This window comes from Ptychodera flava, chromosome 20, assembly GCF_041260155.1.
Source record: "Ptychodera flava strain L36383 chromosome 20, AS_Pfla_20210202, whole genome shotgun sequence".
Classification (NCBI taxonomy): Eukaryota; Metazoa; Hemichordata; class Enteropneusta; family Ptychoderidae; genus Ptychodera; species Ptychodera flava.
Window position 1 is genome coordinate 19,963,410 of NC_091947.1, and position 14,131 is coordinate 19,977,540.

Genomic DNA, 14,131 nt, shown 5'->3' on the forward strand with positions numbered 1-14,131 from the left:
CCTTCTGATCTCTTGAGTGGGAGATTCACAAGTGCATGTTACCTCAGAAACTCTTCAGGGTAAAAAGTGTTCTGTTGTTTAAAGTGGAAGCAAAGTCAAGAGAATTATGCAGAAATATGCAAAATAGGTCAGTAGGCTGAGAGTCGAGTGATGTCTCTGAAATTACAAGCACTGCAGGATCATAAACATAAACCATGGTCATCTGTATTGATGTGTACAATGTGAAAAGTTTACTTGCGATAGAAGGCTTGATTTTAAACCTTTAATCACGAACTTAGTCAATTTCTATTGCACTTCAATGGTTTGGATTAATCCATACATCTACATTGGGGTGTGCTGGTGAAAAATTTTGATCTGACCACAGTATAAACCCCACAGATGCACACTGGCTGGATAAAACCCAAAACACATTTAATCACACTGATGACTGTTTTCGTCAACATCTCAAAACTTGTCACAGAAATACGATGTTCCAAAAGACATAGCATCCTAAAGAAGAGACAAGAATACCTCCGTATTTTCTTATCTAAGGATAAGAGTAATGGAAAAAGTAGAAGTCCTTACATGAAGTGAAATGCTGGTACTCTCCTGAACAAAGGCATAACTTCTCTCCCCAACTTAACCCATGAGCCTTTGGGTATTCTTCTCTCTTGTTGGTCATTGCCTTCAAAGTCAATCTGTCGGCCACTCATAAAGGTCACCTAGAAGTTCAAGGGAACAGAAAGTTACTCAAAGATCATTGATTATACACAAGTAGGTTTGATGAAATGCTAGGAAAAAAGGTCAAAAGATGAAAAAGTTGACGAAGTGGAAAGATGGTCAAAGTTCTTGACTTACCACTTTCTCAACAAACTCGGTGGGTTCAAAAACGACAAAGTCTGTCTGTAGTTGATGCGCCTGTTGATTTCCGAGTGAAGCTGCCAACACCAAAAACTGCGAGTCTAATGCCGCTTCTCTGGTAGCTGTACTGTCTTTCACTGTTAACAGATTGAATTGATGATATTTACATGAATCTGAATCTGATTGCGGTGAAACTTTTGGAAGCCTAGAGAAAATTTCACACCAGTGACCACACAAACAAGCACAGAATAAATCACCTTCTCTACTAGTACTACCTTCTGAAAACGTACAGGAACTACTCTGTCGAGGGACCATCTTGAAAGTTTACTAAAGTAATTTACGGCAATATAATGCAGAAAAAAGTGATCTCAAGGTTTATTAATTTCCGTAAAACCAACTTGTATGATACACTGGCAACACACCATAGTGTGCACCTTAAATACCTACAAATTCAGAAAATGTGGGACAAAATTTGCCGTGCCATAAGCGTGTCCTCTAACAAATGTGGCTTTCTGAAAACTTTGTATCAATTTGACGAATTGTAGAAAATTCTTTGCATCAGCCCTCTATCTTTACAAGTAAACCAAAATATTTGCTTGCACAACAAGCAATTTGTTGGCATCATGGCATATTGTATTTGCTAAGAGGGCACACTGCGTGTCATTGAACACTGATTCCTTTTCTGTTACCAACATTTAGTAGAGTCACAATCACTTCACACCTGCCACTAGACATTAGCCCACTGAAAAGAACGATCATCATTGGATGGAAGTCTTACCTTTCAAGAACAGACGATTGGCTTCATCAAGAGCCTCCCCCAAACCAGTGGACTGTGGCTTGATGAGGTCTAGTCTTTTCTCTGTCAACAAAATTACCAAGAATTCAAAGAGGAAACACGTCATTAGCCACAAAAAAGATTTGATGATGATGAAATCATAACAACAACTTTGTTTATCATATAGTTTGGCAAACTTTGTTTTGTTATAATATACATGTTGTGAGGGATTTTCTTTGCACTCAAGTCAATGTGTCAAGATAACAAAACAATAAATAATATAGTTTGTTTTCTACAGCATGCAGCACTACCATGCACCATGAGTCTTGTATCTGTGTGAGAACAGGAAAGCGGTGGTTTGTACAAGTGATGTCTTTGTTATAATTCTTACACTTTTTTCACAAACGCTAAACTCTATTATATATTACCAACACAGTTGCTACTTGGTATCCCACTGATGAGCAGATCTTACCAACAGAATAATACATTGTGTTACATTGTGTAAGTTTATGATTTTATATTTGACATTGAAGCACGGTTACTTTACCCAAGGTCCCTCCACAAATGTCAAAAATGAAAGTTTCATGAAAAATCATAAATTTGAGGAGGGACCGTGCTCTCAACCCGTGGGGCGGGGTGCACACAGGCGCTCCTTAGCTGGGTAGTCTGCTAAGGAGATCAATTTTCGGATCGATCTATTGATCCCGTAATCGTTATGCCCGCCACAACACCGCATTTTACCTGCCGGTCGTTTCATAGCACATAGGCGACACGCTACATGTCATGATTTACCGGTACCGCGGTAGTATTGATGCATGTGCCTGCACCAAACCCGGAAGTTTCGTGAGAGCTTATGACATGCCGTGTAAAACCATGGCATGAGTTCAGACTACGGGTTTTTTTAGAGTGGGCGTGTTTGTTAAAAATGTCTCTGGAGAGTGGAGTGTTCTCTCCAGTCTACCTCCACATGTCCATGGTTTGACCGCGGGAATGTGAAAAAGCATCACTGACATCCATGGTTTGACTTACTTTGGGTGTCTGTAATGAGATTTCTGTACTGATGACGAATGTCACGCCGTTCGCTCAACAAATCCATGGCATTGCCTCCAGTAAATGACCCGTGCCCTGCGTTCTCTCTCGGGCAAACCACATCGGGATCGGGATCGGATCGGGATCATCAGCCCTCCCTCTTCCCTTCGACGTCGACGGTCGCTTGTTCATGGTGGAGAGCTATTTACTTTTGTCGGGACTTAGGCCCGAACTACTATAAAAAGATTCCCCGATCTCAAATAACTCTTACGGTAGAATGCCACCAACAAAAGAGCTACAAATACACTGATTTACAAATCCACACACGGTGACGAAGTTTTCGCGGGATAAAAGTCATAATTTGCGCATGCCCTGGAGATTATTTGCCTTCAAAGTATTGAGTAAGACAACTCTGGGGATTGGGCCACGTCACTGGACAAGGATACGGCAAAATATTTGAAGAAAAGGCAAAAGAGGTGATTATCGAATTGCTGTTTGTTCTATAATAGTACTATAATGAAACGTTTCATAATTTCAAAGCGAAAAATAGCACATTGATGGAACAATATATCATGAAATGAATGATTTGTGACAGTTAACTTGCGATAACGGTTCGGCCAATCAAAACGCTTGACACTCTAGTACATTGGTGATGTCATCTAGGGATTGCAGGTCAAGGAATATTTGTAAAATACTTAAAATTTGCGTCCTTATAAAAAATTGTACGTATGTAACGATAAAATATTTAAATAATAATCAAATACAAATACAATATTAGGGTAAAGCTGAATAAAAAGGGACGAAGTAATATACCCACTTCCGGTAAAGGGCGGCTTTTAAAAATTTGGAATGTTCTACGCATGCTCTGTAGGAGCTGGTCTACCAAAATGACGGTTATGGATTTCGAACTAGAAAGCGGTGTCATTGTGGACCACATCCCAGCTCCATATCTCGCAGATATTTTCTACATTAAGGAGGTAAGAACTAAGAGATTTGAAAATCACTGGAAAATTAAGACGAGATTGCGTCATATAAAAATATTCAATGGGTTTCCGTGCAGCTGTGCAGTGTATATGCAGCCATTTTGGAGGTGGACGTGTGCCAAAAATTTTAAACAAGGTGATACCATGGGTTGCCCGATGCACCGTTATTGTAAGGTCAAGCCTCTTACTTGTGAGATAATGTGTTGTTGATTTTCTTCAACTTCAATATATATTCGGTTGAATAATATCAACAGCGTTGTAGATTGTGACATATTGGTGTATCTATTTAGTTTTCATTGATTTTACATCTTGCTCAATAATATATATAGTGAATAACTGCAGACTGTACCCATTGTATTGTAAATTTATCGGCTAACTGAACTCGTTGCCTTGACATTGCTACACCCTTCCCGCCGTGACTGCTTCAATACCTCCAATAGATAATTTCTTTTAATGGTCAATCCTTTGTGATGCCACAGTCAATCACAGCAGCACATAGGACTCGAACCCACAGGCAGTTTGTTGGTGGACGGTTTCCTGTACCTGTACATAATTACATTTGTACACAAAAAAGAATTGCATCCATTAGGACGTATATTAGTGGTAAAGCTCTGTTTCTGTGTCAAGTCTTGATGCATCTGTAACTAGGAGAATTGGCAGTCCTTTAAATATAACACAGTCTCTCTGACAGTGACAGAGCATATGAAGCCCTGAACTGTGAACAGACGTCAGAAACAATTTGTCGTCAGCTTACAATTTAGACTGTTCATGGGGTATACCAGTAACAATTTAGAACATTCATTATTCAATCATTCAAACAACTTTCTCTTGCTCGCACACTTTAATTAAAGTTGTTATACGCCATGCAATATCTAGAGGTCAAGGAATGCTTGTAGTACAAAATGTACCAGGACATGCTCTTGGAATAACCTTGAACTCCACAGGCCTTTCGAATTTACAAGAAAAGAAAAGGCTACCACAACTCCCAAAGAGATTTTTTTCATTCTTGTAGTGTCACTTCCTGATTAAATTGGAAGGCTGGCTACCCTGCTCTATTCATTTTCTCATACTGTCAAGTCTATCATCACATGAAAAGACACAAAATAGCTTCTGCATGACACATCCGTTGAAACTAGATCATCTGATAAGAATGTACAGAATGTGAAGCTTAGATTTCAGAATTTTATTTAAACCCAGAGGGTAAAATGTGTGTGCTTTGATGATATTTCTGTTCCATGTTTTGTTTACAGCTGCACAAAGTGTGTAGTTTTGCTGACACTGTGACAGTTCAGCTGCTATTCTTCTCGTCAACAGAGCTAACACTGCCGATACCCTGCATAGGGTGTTGTCAGTTTTGATGTTTATATAATTTTCCAGTATACAAAGAAAGTTAGCATTATGTATTTTGAACATGTGATGCAAGTTGAGCAACAGCTGTGCTCTGATAGAAATGAAAATTTTAAATGAGTGACAGTCTTTTAGACTGCTGTGTCAAAAAGATATGCTTTAAGCAAATTTGCCCGGGTAACGTCAAGTAACCACTGATTGTTCCAATTTGATCAGTCATTATGAAATTCATATGATAGGGTGAAAAACATTTATTGCCTTATGTATATATTTCTTGCATAAAATCCTAGTGTACAATCCTGACCTATATCACGTCAATAGGGAGAGCCAGGTGCCATTTGGTAAAGCACCATCTGTCACAGCATAAATACCATGAATGACTAGTACTAGTAGGTCACTCATAAAAACCAAAACGTATACTTCAGCTCTTCCATGTTACCAATAAATGTTTCACGTAGAGCTGCATAACTTGAAAAGTTCATGAAAATTATCTTCCATCAAACATATACTCCATGTGTTGTACAGGCCATGACAGTATTGTATCACACAGAAGCCATTCTGATTATTGTAATAATTAAAATATTCAAAGTGATTAATTATGCTAATACTCACCTACATTGTACAATTGGAAACATGTTTCACATTAGCATCTAACCTAAAAGTGAAACGCTCATCAAGGGATGGCTCAAGATGTCGTGTTGTTCACCATAATATTGGTTAATTTTTCATTAAAAAATGTTTTATCTCAGAATAGTGTGGTTGACATTGACAAAGTGAATCTATGTGGATGTGAAGGCAAAATGCAATTACCAATGTGGGATATTTAGCAGTCAAGTTGCATTGCAGACTGTCTGCAAGGTTTAGACAATATAAATCAGGAGAGTTGTGATACAATACATGTACTACATAGCTAAAGTGAGATTGGGTGTTGACTAAAGTCGACATGTGGACAAAAATTCAGTCAAGCTGTGCTTTCGAAGGAAGTACATGAGACCACCAGCTTTTCCCCACATCTTTCTTGAGTTTGTTGGTCAGTCATTTATCACTTTTGTCACTTTGGTAAATACACATGAAAGACACTGATTCACTGAATGCAGCCTCATCATTCAGCCCCACCTACATGTATACACACTCAGTATTCTAGTATGCGTTGGTTTCTCTTTACAAAAAGCACAAATGCTTTTATACTGCACTGTCTGTACTGTAGTCTTAGATGTTCCCATCAGTTACCAGATACAGTACATCTATTGAGAATGATAGTGGATCTTCTTAGCATGCACACTGTCAAATGTTAGCACCGGTTTCAAATGGGATGCCGAATATTTGCAATTTAATCCATTTTACAATTTACATGTACTTTTTTGTTTGACCGCTTGAATGGATCAGAATTCAATTGCATGGTTCTCAATCATGGCAGAGAAGGATACATAGGTTTGTATAAATCACCAGATGGAGTTCTGCATCATACATGGACAAGTAATTTCTACAGACATTGGCTTTCAGCTAATTGCTGAAATATTTTGCCAGCTTACCAAAGTGTTCTCGTTATTTTGGACTAATGGCTGAAATGGATGATCTCAAACTGTTCACTATCATATCATAGGCCGTAGGTTAAACCAGAAATTCGAATAGATCACAGTACAAACAAAACCATGTGCACAAACATGCACAGAAATGCTGTATTTCAATACGCGATGTACACATGGGTTTGTTTGTACCACCATCACATGATCTTTGGGCAGGATGAGTCTGCAAAACACATCGCGCCCTTTTTGTTCCGGATTGGAGCGTTAATGTCATGGGTGTTGCCTATGACAAAACTGTGCTGAAACATTTTTCCTTTTCTGTCAAGTCAAGACAAATGTTCCAATCTTTTAATTCTCCACAGCAAAACATTGCATCACTCCATCCAAACCTTGTAGACAATATTCAAAAAATGCTTCACTTTTACTTTATTTGGAGACAAAATGTGTCAGAATCTCGCAGAACCAAAGCAGAATAATTTAATCCTCTTTCTCCCAAATTGTATTTATTTCTATGGTTTGCCTGTGGAGCCTAATATATAGAAAGAGGATTAATTTCAGCAACAAAGCTAGCCTAGAAGATCCGTCATAGATCTTCCAGTCCAGCTTTATGGGACCATCACTGAAGTCAGGGCTCTGTTTCAGCGACAGGTCTTCTAGTGTAGCAATAAAGCAGACTCCTACAGAATGGGAAAGTCAGTCAGCATTGTTATATAAGGCTATATATCATCATCAAAGACTTGTCATTTGGTTTTGTGCAGTTAGTTTTAAACAGTCGTTTTCAATGCCCAGCCCCTGTTTCAACAGGTTCACATCTGCATATTAAACAGCCTCTATTTTCAGACCTAGCCATATCAAAATTTCTCCAGGGACCCAGTATATTTCAACGGGCAATCACTCATCAAAGCTGTCTGAGATTTGTATGCAGTCATAGTGATTTCAAAATTAAATGTGCAGGAGATGTACATTTATCAGCATTGGAGTGAAATATGAGATTGGGGGCTTTTTTATTGTTTTAGAATGCCCTGGACGTATTATTTGTTCGTATTAATTATAGATTTTCATTTTAGAAAATTACTGAACAAATCATCCCCTTCTTTGGAATACAATACTTAGAACTGTTTGGATGTCTTTTCATAGGTGGGGTGGGGGTTGGGTTAGTCAAGGAATTTTGATTCTGTGCAGAGCCTCAAACACTGATAGCTGGAATACATTAGAGGGCAAAGAGTAACAGTCAATTTTAAGCTGTCCACATATCAGCAATGGTAAATTCTATGTAGAAAAGTAAGCTTCTGCTTCACCCATCTCCAATTAAAGGAATATTACCTTTCTAGTTCATCCAAGAGATGCAGGCCTTTAAGCAGTTCCCCATGCTATGGAAGTCAGTGTTTTGAATTTTATTTATGAGGAAATGAAAGTTATGCAGTGACTTGTTATCATAAATGTCCCCATAATACTGAACACAGAAAGGCTACACAGTCCTTGAACAGTCCTAATGACACCCATCTACCATTTCAATTGGTATTACCTAATGAGATAATCGCAGCTCTTATGTGGCCAGGTTTTGTTTGTGGTGAAAACAGCAGTTTGTTATCGCCTTAACGTGTTTAAATGCTAGATGTAAATTAGTGTGAACTGTCTGACCAGTGCTACTGTGGTGTCACCGAGTCAACTCGGTCTCGGTCTGTGTGAAGATTACTGGTAAACCAAGATCATGTGTGCTATCTGCAGTTTCTTTTCTGTATAAATCATCTTCTGAGACATAGCAGAGCCAAGTGATGTTGTTTCATCCAAGTATGTGCCTCATTCCTTACATTGGTGAATGTTAACCACAGCCAGCTGGTTTTGTTTTATGCAAGACGGACAGTTCCTCATCGTGTATCACTAAACTGCCAAGTTGAAATACCAGAGTTCTTGCATTATTTTTTTCACAAAACTAGGGATGTACAAATGTAGCCTTCCTGGGGATATTATGTCACTGTGAATAACGAACAACTGTCACATTTCTTATATAATTTACAAGCCATACTTTCTATAACCTAGTGTTTGTAGTTTAGAGATTTTGTGACTGGCAAATTGCAGTGACTCGGAAGGTGATGTCTGATTGGTAGATTATCATTATGAATAGGAGTCTGAAACTAATGCTTTTCTCTGCCTGATTGGCTCTTTTGAAATAATTCATGAAGAGCAATGGGTTTCAGCAAAGCAATTGGCTAAAAGCATCAAATATGCTTCTGTGATGTTGTATCTGCTTCCGACTATAAATTTGCACCAAGTCTGGCCTGTGGATCAATGTGGAATTATTTAACAATGTGGATGTGCATTTTTCCAAAGAATTAGATTTTTTAGATTGTATGCAAATTATGTCATTTGCATATAAATTCGTTTCCTCATTAGTATGCAAAATGTACATCCACAATGTTCTCTTAATTGTGAACATACTAAATAGTAAGTCTCCTATATATATTTCTTTTCAGACCTACAATGAGTTTTAGCTTTTCAGTATCATTGCTAGATGAGAATACTGAGCCAGACAAAGGATTTTCACTGAATTCAGAGAAAAATTTTCAGCGTCGTTCATCACAGCCTTTACAGTCCATTTTGAAACCTTCACAGAAGAATAACTTGCAACATAGCTATTCACCAAGGAAGAGACCCAAGGTAAGGCACTACAGTAGTTCATATAGTAGACAACATCTTGGTCAACTAAAAGAGCCTCCTTATGTCATTGTGGTTTGAGGACCAATTATCCATCTGTGGAATTTATACCTTGCCTTTGTGAAGAATTGGTCAGCAAGTGAATTTCAGTCTTTCATCCCCAGAGGTAGAATGCGCCTCGGGGAAAGATGTTCAGATTCTCAAATTTTTGCAATTCATTTCTGATCTACCACTTTGGGAGGGTTTCATTTTAAAGTTCTTAGGAGTAGAACACTTTTACTGTTTTAGTTTTTTGAAAATCAAACAGGATTGGTGGCCATTTTGAATTAAAATATCGGTAAAAGTTAGGTTATCTTTTCTCTATTACCAAACTTTGCACAGTTATCCGTGATTTTTATCCTTGATTTCATAAGAGAATAGTTGGAAGATTCACTGAGGAAAGTTTGAGCAAAAGTTTAAGCCCGTTACTTTCGAGGCATGTACTACCTTACTGTGGTTTTACGACTTATCCGGACACCAAACTTGCTAATTACCCAGCAACTTCGCTGATGATATTGAGACTTTGATCAGTAATTACCAAAGCACTTTGGTAATTCACCTCGAAGTTGATACTTGATCTGGCTGCAGTAACTCCATGGGTGGCAAAGTGTAACACAGCCGCCGACAACTACAGTGCATGCAGTGATAGCATAAACCAATTTGAGACTTGAGTTTGTACTCGAAGTATTCAACAGTGTACCCATACAAAAATTGCTGAACAAAGTGATGAATATGGCACAGGACAAATGCAACTTGCATTGCAGTAAACCTGCCCACTGCACCAAAATATTTCTGTAACTTCAGTGGACATCATGTTTGATTGAACAGTCCTACTTAAGGATGATAAATACCAAATTGTTCATTTTTCTGTCAAATTTTCAAAATCTCTGAGAATACGCCTTGAAGTAAGACCCAGAATTGAGATGTGTCGCCAGTTCAAGATAAGGAATGGTTTCCGTGTAATTCACTGATTTTTAAAAATCAAAACAAATGCACGTGGCTATCGCGGTTAAATCGGGGAGCTTTTGTAAACATTGTGGACACATTTGCATTGCTATTTCCATAATCCATCTTGAGTGACACAACGTTGCGTTGCACTAGCTAATTTACATAATGACGTGCTGTGATTTCTCCAAACACCAGGATTACTTCCGTCTGTAAACAATAAACCGTAATTTAATGTTTGTCGAAGCCCAGTCCAATAAACAAGTATTCGTACAGTTCCAGACATAGTCTACACCAGAGAGCAAGTCATTTTTCTTAGTGTGGTCAAGACATCGTGTCGACGACGATTTCTCAGCAGTGCGACGTTTTATCACTCTTTGCTTAGGGTTGGTCGGAGCCTGCACACGCCGTTTTACGGTGGTTGACGTCTTTTTCGCAATTTAGATAAACAATTCCACTGTATTCATTCTAGGATTTAAAAACAACGGGCCACTGTTGGCCCCAACTCCTGTCCCAAGGGGGCCATTTTAGAAAATCGGGGGCCATCATCTCCACACATGTAAAACCCTTGACTTTTCTGCAGAAAATACTATAGTCTATCAAGTCAAGAAAAGGAGAATACTGGAGATCGGGTGCCCCGTAACCAACCAAGCCTACTGCAAAGTTGTCCCTTGTACGCACGCAACAGGCCCAATAATGGCAACAGCAAACCGTTTGGTTTGATTCAATTGTTTACGTAACTTATGTGATGAATTATTGATATGTCGGACTTGAACAACTGTACAAATTGCTAAGGACTGTGATTTTGACTGTGGAAACGATCATGATCAAAGCTTAGCGCTCCGCGAGTGGCCCTCGATTTGCACGCATCGACAATTAGGCTACTCATACACTGATATAGCACGAGACTGTAACCCGTACGACCTAAATAAAGTGATCGATACATCAACTTTTAAACATAACTCGTATGTATCAGCAAATTTACGATCATTGGTTCTGGCCAAAGGATTTTACACAGCGATGTTGTTCTATGCAAAGACCTGGCCGCTGGAAAACGAGATGTGTTCGACCTAAAATGTGTTGCTCTTCAAAACGATCATGGACGTTTTCCTAGCGGTGTTCAACGTTTCGTTTGTATGGACGGTAGACGTTGCAAACGCGTCAATTTAAGGGACTGCCCGATCATCCTGGGTTCATCAACTATAACCGGCGTTAAAAATCCGAGTGTCGACTAGCTTTCCACCTTTACGCAGCGGCCAATGCCGTCGTTTTATATTCATCGGCCATGCCACATGCGTACGGCTCCAAAACACCGTTGCCCCTACATCAGTCCTTTCTACCCAGCTTCCTATGTACCACCATATATGCTGTAGTGGGTATTTAATTGCAAAGGTTGATAGGTAACTGAATCGTTTTACATGTCACACTATGACTGAGGTAATGACCTTCGGGGAGCTACGCGAATGTATGAGCATGGATGTAAAAAATAGACATCCATGGTATGAGCTACGTGAACTCTGCGTGATCAACCCATGCATATAATGTTGCGCCCTTAGTGGCGCGTCAAACGTAGAAATGAGGGCCATTCGAGATTTTATTGCGCAATGGCGCGTCCTAGAATTAACTTTGCAATTAGTGCGATAGTACGCTATCAAGTCTACGGTTCTGCAATGTCTATATAGCGTGTTAGGGGAGTGTGATATGGGGAACGCAAACAAGCTTATCTGCATATGAATTTAGGACACGCCCCGCTATCAGTAATGACTGCTGACGTCATTGTTTTTCCCACTGAAGCCATTCGCTGTGGCGATGGTCGACACGCAAGGCTCCAAAAATTGGTAGTTTTCCGCGATTTATTTTATTTTCCTGGACTTTTTCTCTGAACAACTGTCATTCCCGGCCGACATCATCACTTGGTAACAAAGTATGTCCGTGTTGAGGCTCGTGCACGTCTAATTATCAAATGCCGTAGCGTAGAAGTATCAAAACATGTTTTTTGCGTTTTTCTCGAATTCAATGTGTGAATGAAGTACCCTTCTTGGCACCTCGTCAATTCGCGCTCACAAACACTAGCTGCTTGAAATTCACACCGTCCATTGGAAACATAATGAACTCAAAATCGGTGTCTGGGATTTCCTTTATATGCCTTTGTTATTTTTTAATGCGCTCTTAAAGGTGTTGGACGAAGGTGCTTTTCAAGGAATTTTAATTATCACGCCAAATAATTTGAATGGAGCCTCCGATAAAAAATCGCAGACACGGTTTTGAAGGATATTGTCAAGGCTTGTCAATGAAGAAATTCCAACCGGAAATCTTGCAGCGTGTTGCATAAGGCCGGGAAAACCGGTTTTTGGAAGGTTCAGCAAAACGCTTGTCACGTGACTCTTATGCAAATAATGACCGTGCACTGTGCTTGGACGGATAGCTCTATATCAGGGCTTTTAGAAAATGTATACTTTATTGGGGTTTGGGACATGTTCAATTGAGAAAAAAATAAAAATCTGAAAGTGCCTAAAAGGTATTTATCATCCTTAAATACTTTTCAGCTCAATTCGTGCTGACGGTGCTGATTTAGGCACAATTATTGAACACCACTCAAACTTTCAATCACTTTCCTAAATCGACTTACACCTGAAGAAATTGTAAAGGAAGCTAGAATATAGAAAAGATTTTCAATCTCTCTATCTCCATGAACGGGCATTCCTCGATCACATTTATGCTGATAGACAACCATTGCTAAAAGGCAGCAAAACTCAGCAATGAGTCCAAGCTAAACTGACACAGTATTTCATATCCCTGCATCAAATGATATTGAAAACACAATCCCATCAGTGACATTTCGTAAAATTTTCACATGAATCATATCTTGAAATAAAAAAGTGAAACAAAGACGTCTTGTACTTTGCCGATCAACAGCACAGTGTGAACTGTGAAGTGGCATCTGCATTGCCTGCATGTAAAAGCAACTCAGTGTACTCAGTATCAAATGGTCTGCAACTTATGAAAACAACAGCTGGCAGTGAAAGTTGTAATAGTCACCGGTAAAAAAACTCTTCACAGATGAAGGGATAATGTAAAAACTCTTTACAGATGAAAGGATAATTGCTATAATTGCTTCAAACCGAATGAAACTGCAGGTTTTATGGGAGGAAAACCAATGGCGGATGCGCGGAGTGGGACTATTCTAGGTGATGGAGACGGAGGGTCATAGGATTATAAATAAACTGGATAATGTAGGATTTTCCTCACAATACTGTAACAGGAATTCCAATGACCCCTTGTTTTAATGTTAGTAATAGTTTTTCTGCTCTGAAAAGTAATTTAACAAACCCTACCGACCCATTATACTCTCGTAACCTCTCCTCTCCGTAGTTTAGTTTTACATGTAACAGGGACGAACAGCACACATGTACATATGTTGGTTTTACTGAGGAATGCTGTTCAGTGGAATGCCAACCCCTGGTAATAAATTAGTTTATGGCACTAGTATGATACTTATCAGTGACTTTGTATACACATTGTGTACCCCATGGAGCACTCACGCAGCCAGATCAAGTATCAAGTTTGAGGTGAATTACCAAAGTGCTTTGGTAATTACCGATCAAAGTCTCAATATCATCAGCGAAGTTGCTGGGTAATTAGCAAGTTTGGTGTCCGGATAAGTCGTAAAACCACAGTAAGGTAGTTACGCACCTCGAGGACAGAAATTCGGGCCTTCAAATTTTATCAATTTTCTTCTGACCTACCACTTGTGGGTGCTCATTTTGAAGCTCTTAGCGAAAGAAAAATTTTCACCGTCCTAGTTTTTCGAAAATCGAAAATTTTATTTTTTCCCATAGAGTTAACACAGGGATGGCGGCCATTTTGAATTTCAAATATTGGTAAACGTTAGATAATTTGTTTCTCCAGTACCAAAGTTTGCACGGTGACCCCTGATTTTTATTCTTGCTTCGGTAAGAGAATGGTTGAAAGTTTCACCGAGGAAAGTCTTT

The 14,131-nt window shown here is 39.1% G+C and overlaps 2 protein-coding genes across 34 annotated transcripts in view; one reads left to right on the forward strand and one right to left on the reverse strand.

Annotated features, from left to right (window-relative positions):
- Nucleotides 1-3,053, reverse strand: part of LOC139120267 (non-structural maintenance of chromosomes element 4 homolog A-like) — a 29,534-nt gene extending 26,481 nt beyond the window's left edge. Inside the window, exons 1-4 of one of the 2 annotated variants that reach the window (XR_011549065.1) lie at nucleotides 2,645-3,053; nucleotides 1,619-1,699; nucleotides 838-977; nucleotides 565-701 (exon numbers count right to left, since the gene is read on the reverse strand). Coding sequence is in view for 1 of the 2 variants with exons in the window: in XM_070684548.1 (XP_070540649.1) it covers nucleotides 565-701; nucleotides 838-977; nucleotides 1,619-1,699; nucleotides 2,645-2,711 (425 nt within the window). In the remaining variant the exon portion in view is untranslated. The remainder of the gene's footprint in view (nucleotides 1-564; nucleotides 702-837; nucleotides 978-1,618; nucleotides 1,700-2,644) is intronic. The other variant, XM_070684548.1, reaches the window with a different exon arrangement.
- Nucleotides 3,054-3,501: 448 nt separating this feature from the next.
- The window catches only part of LOC139120263 (transforming acidic coiled-coil-containing protein 3-like), a 43,066-nt gene continuing 32,436 nt past the window's right edge, over nucleotides 3,502-14,131 (forward strand). For all 32 annotated transcript variants that reach the window (XM_070684512.1, XM_070684513.1, XM_070684516.1 and 29 more), the window contains exons 1-2: nucleotides 3,502-3,621; nucleotides 8,975-9,158. In XM_070684512.1, coding sequence (XP_070540613.1) covers nucleotides 8,982-9,158 — 177 coding nt within the window. In that variant the 5' untranslated portion in view covers nucleotides 3,502-3,621; nucleotides 8,975-8,981. The remainder of the gene's footprint in view (nucleotides 3,622-8,974; nucleotides 9,159-14,131) is intronic.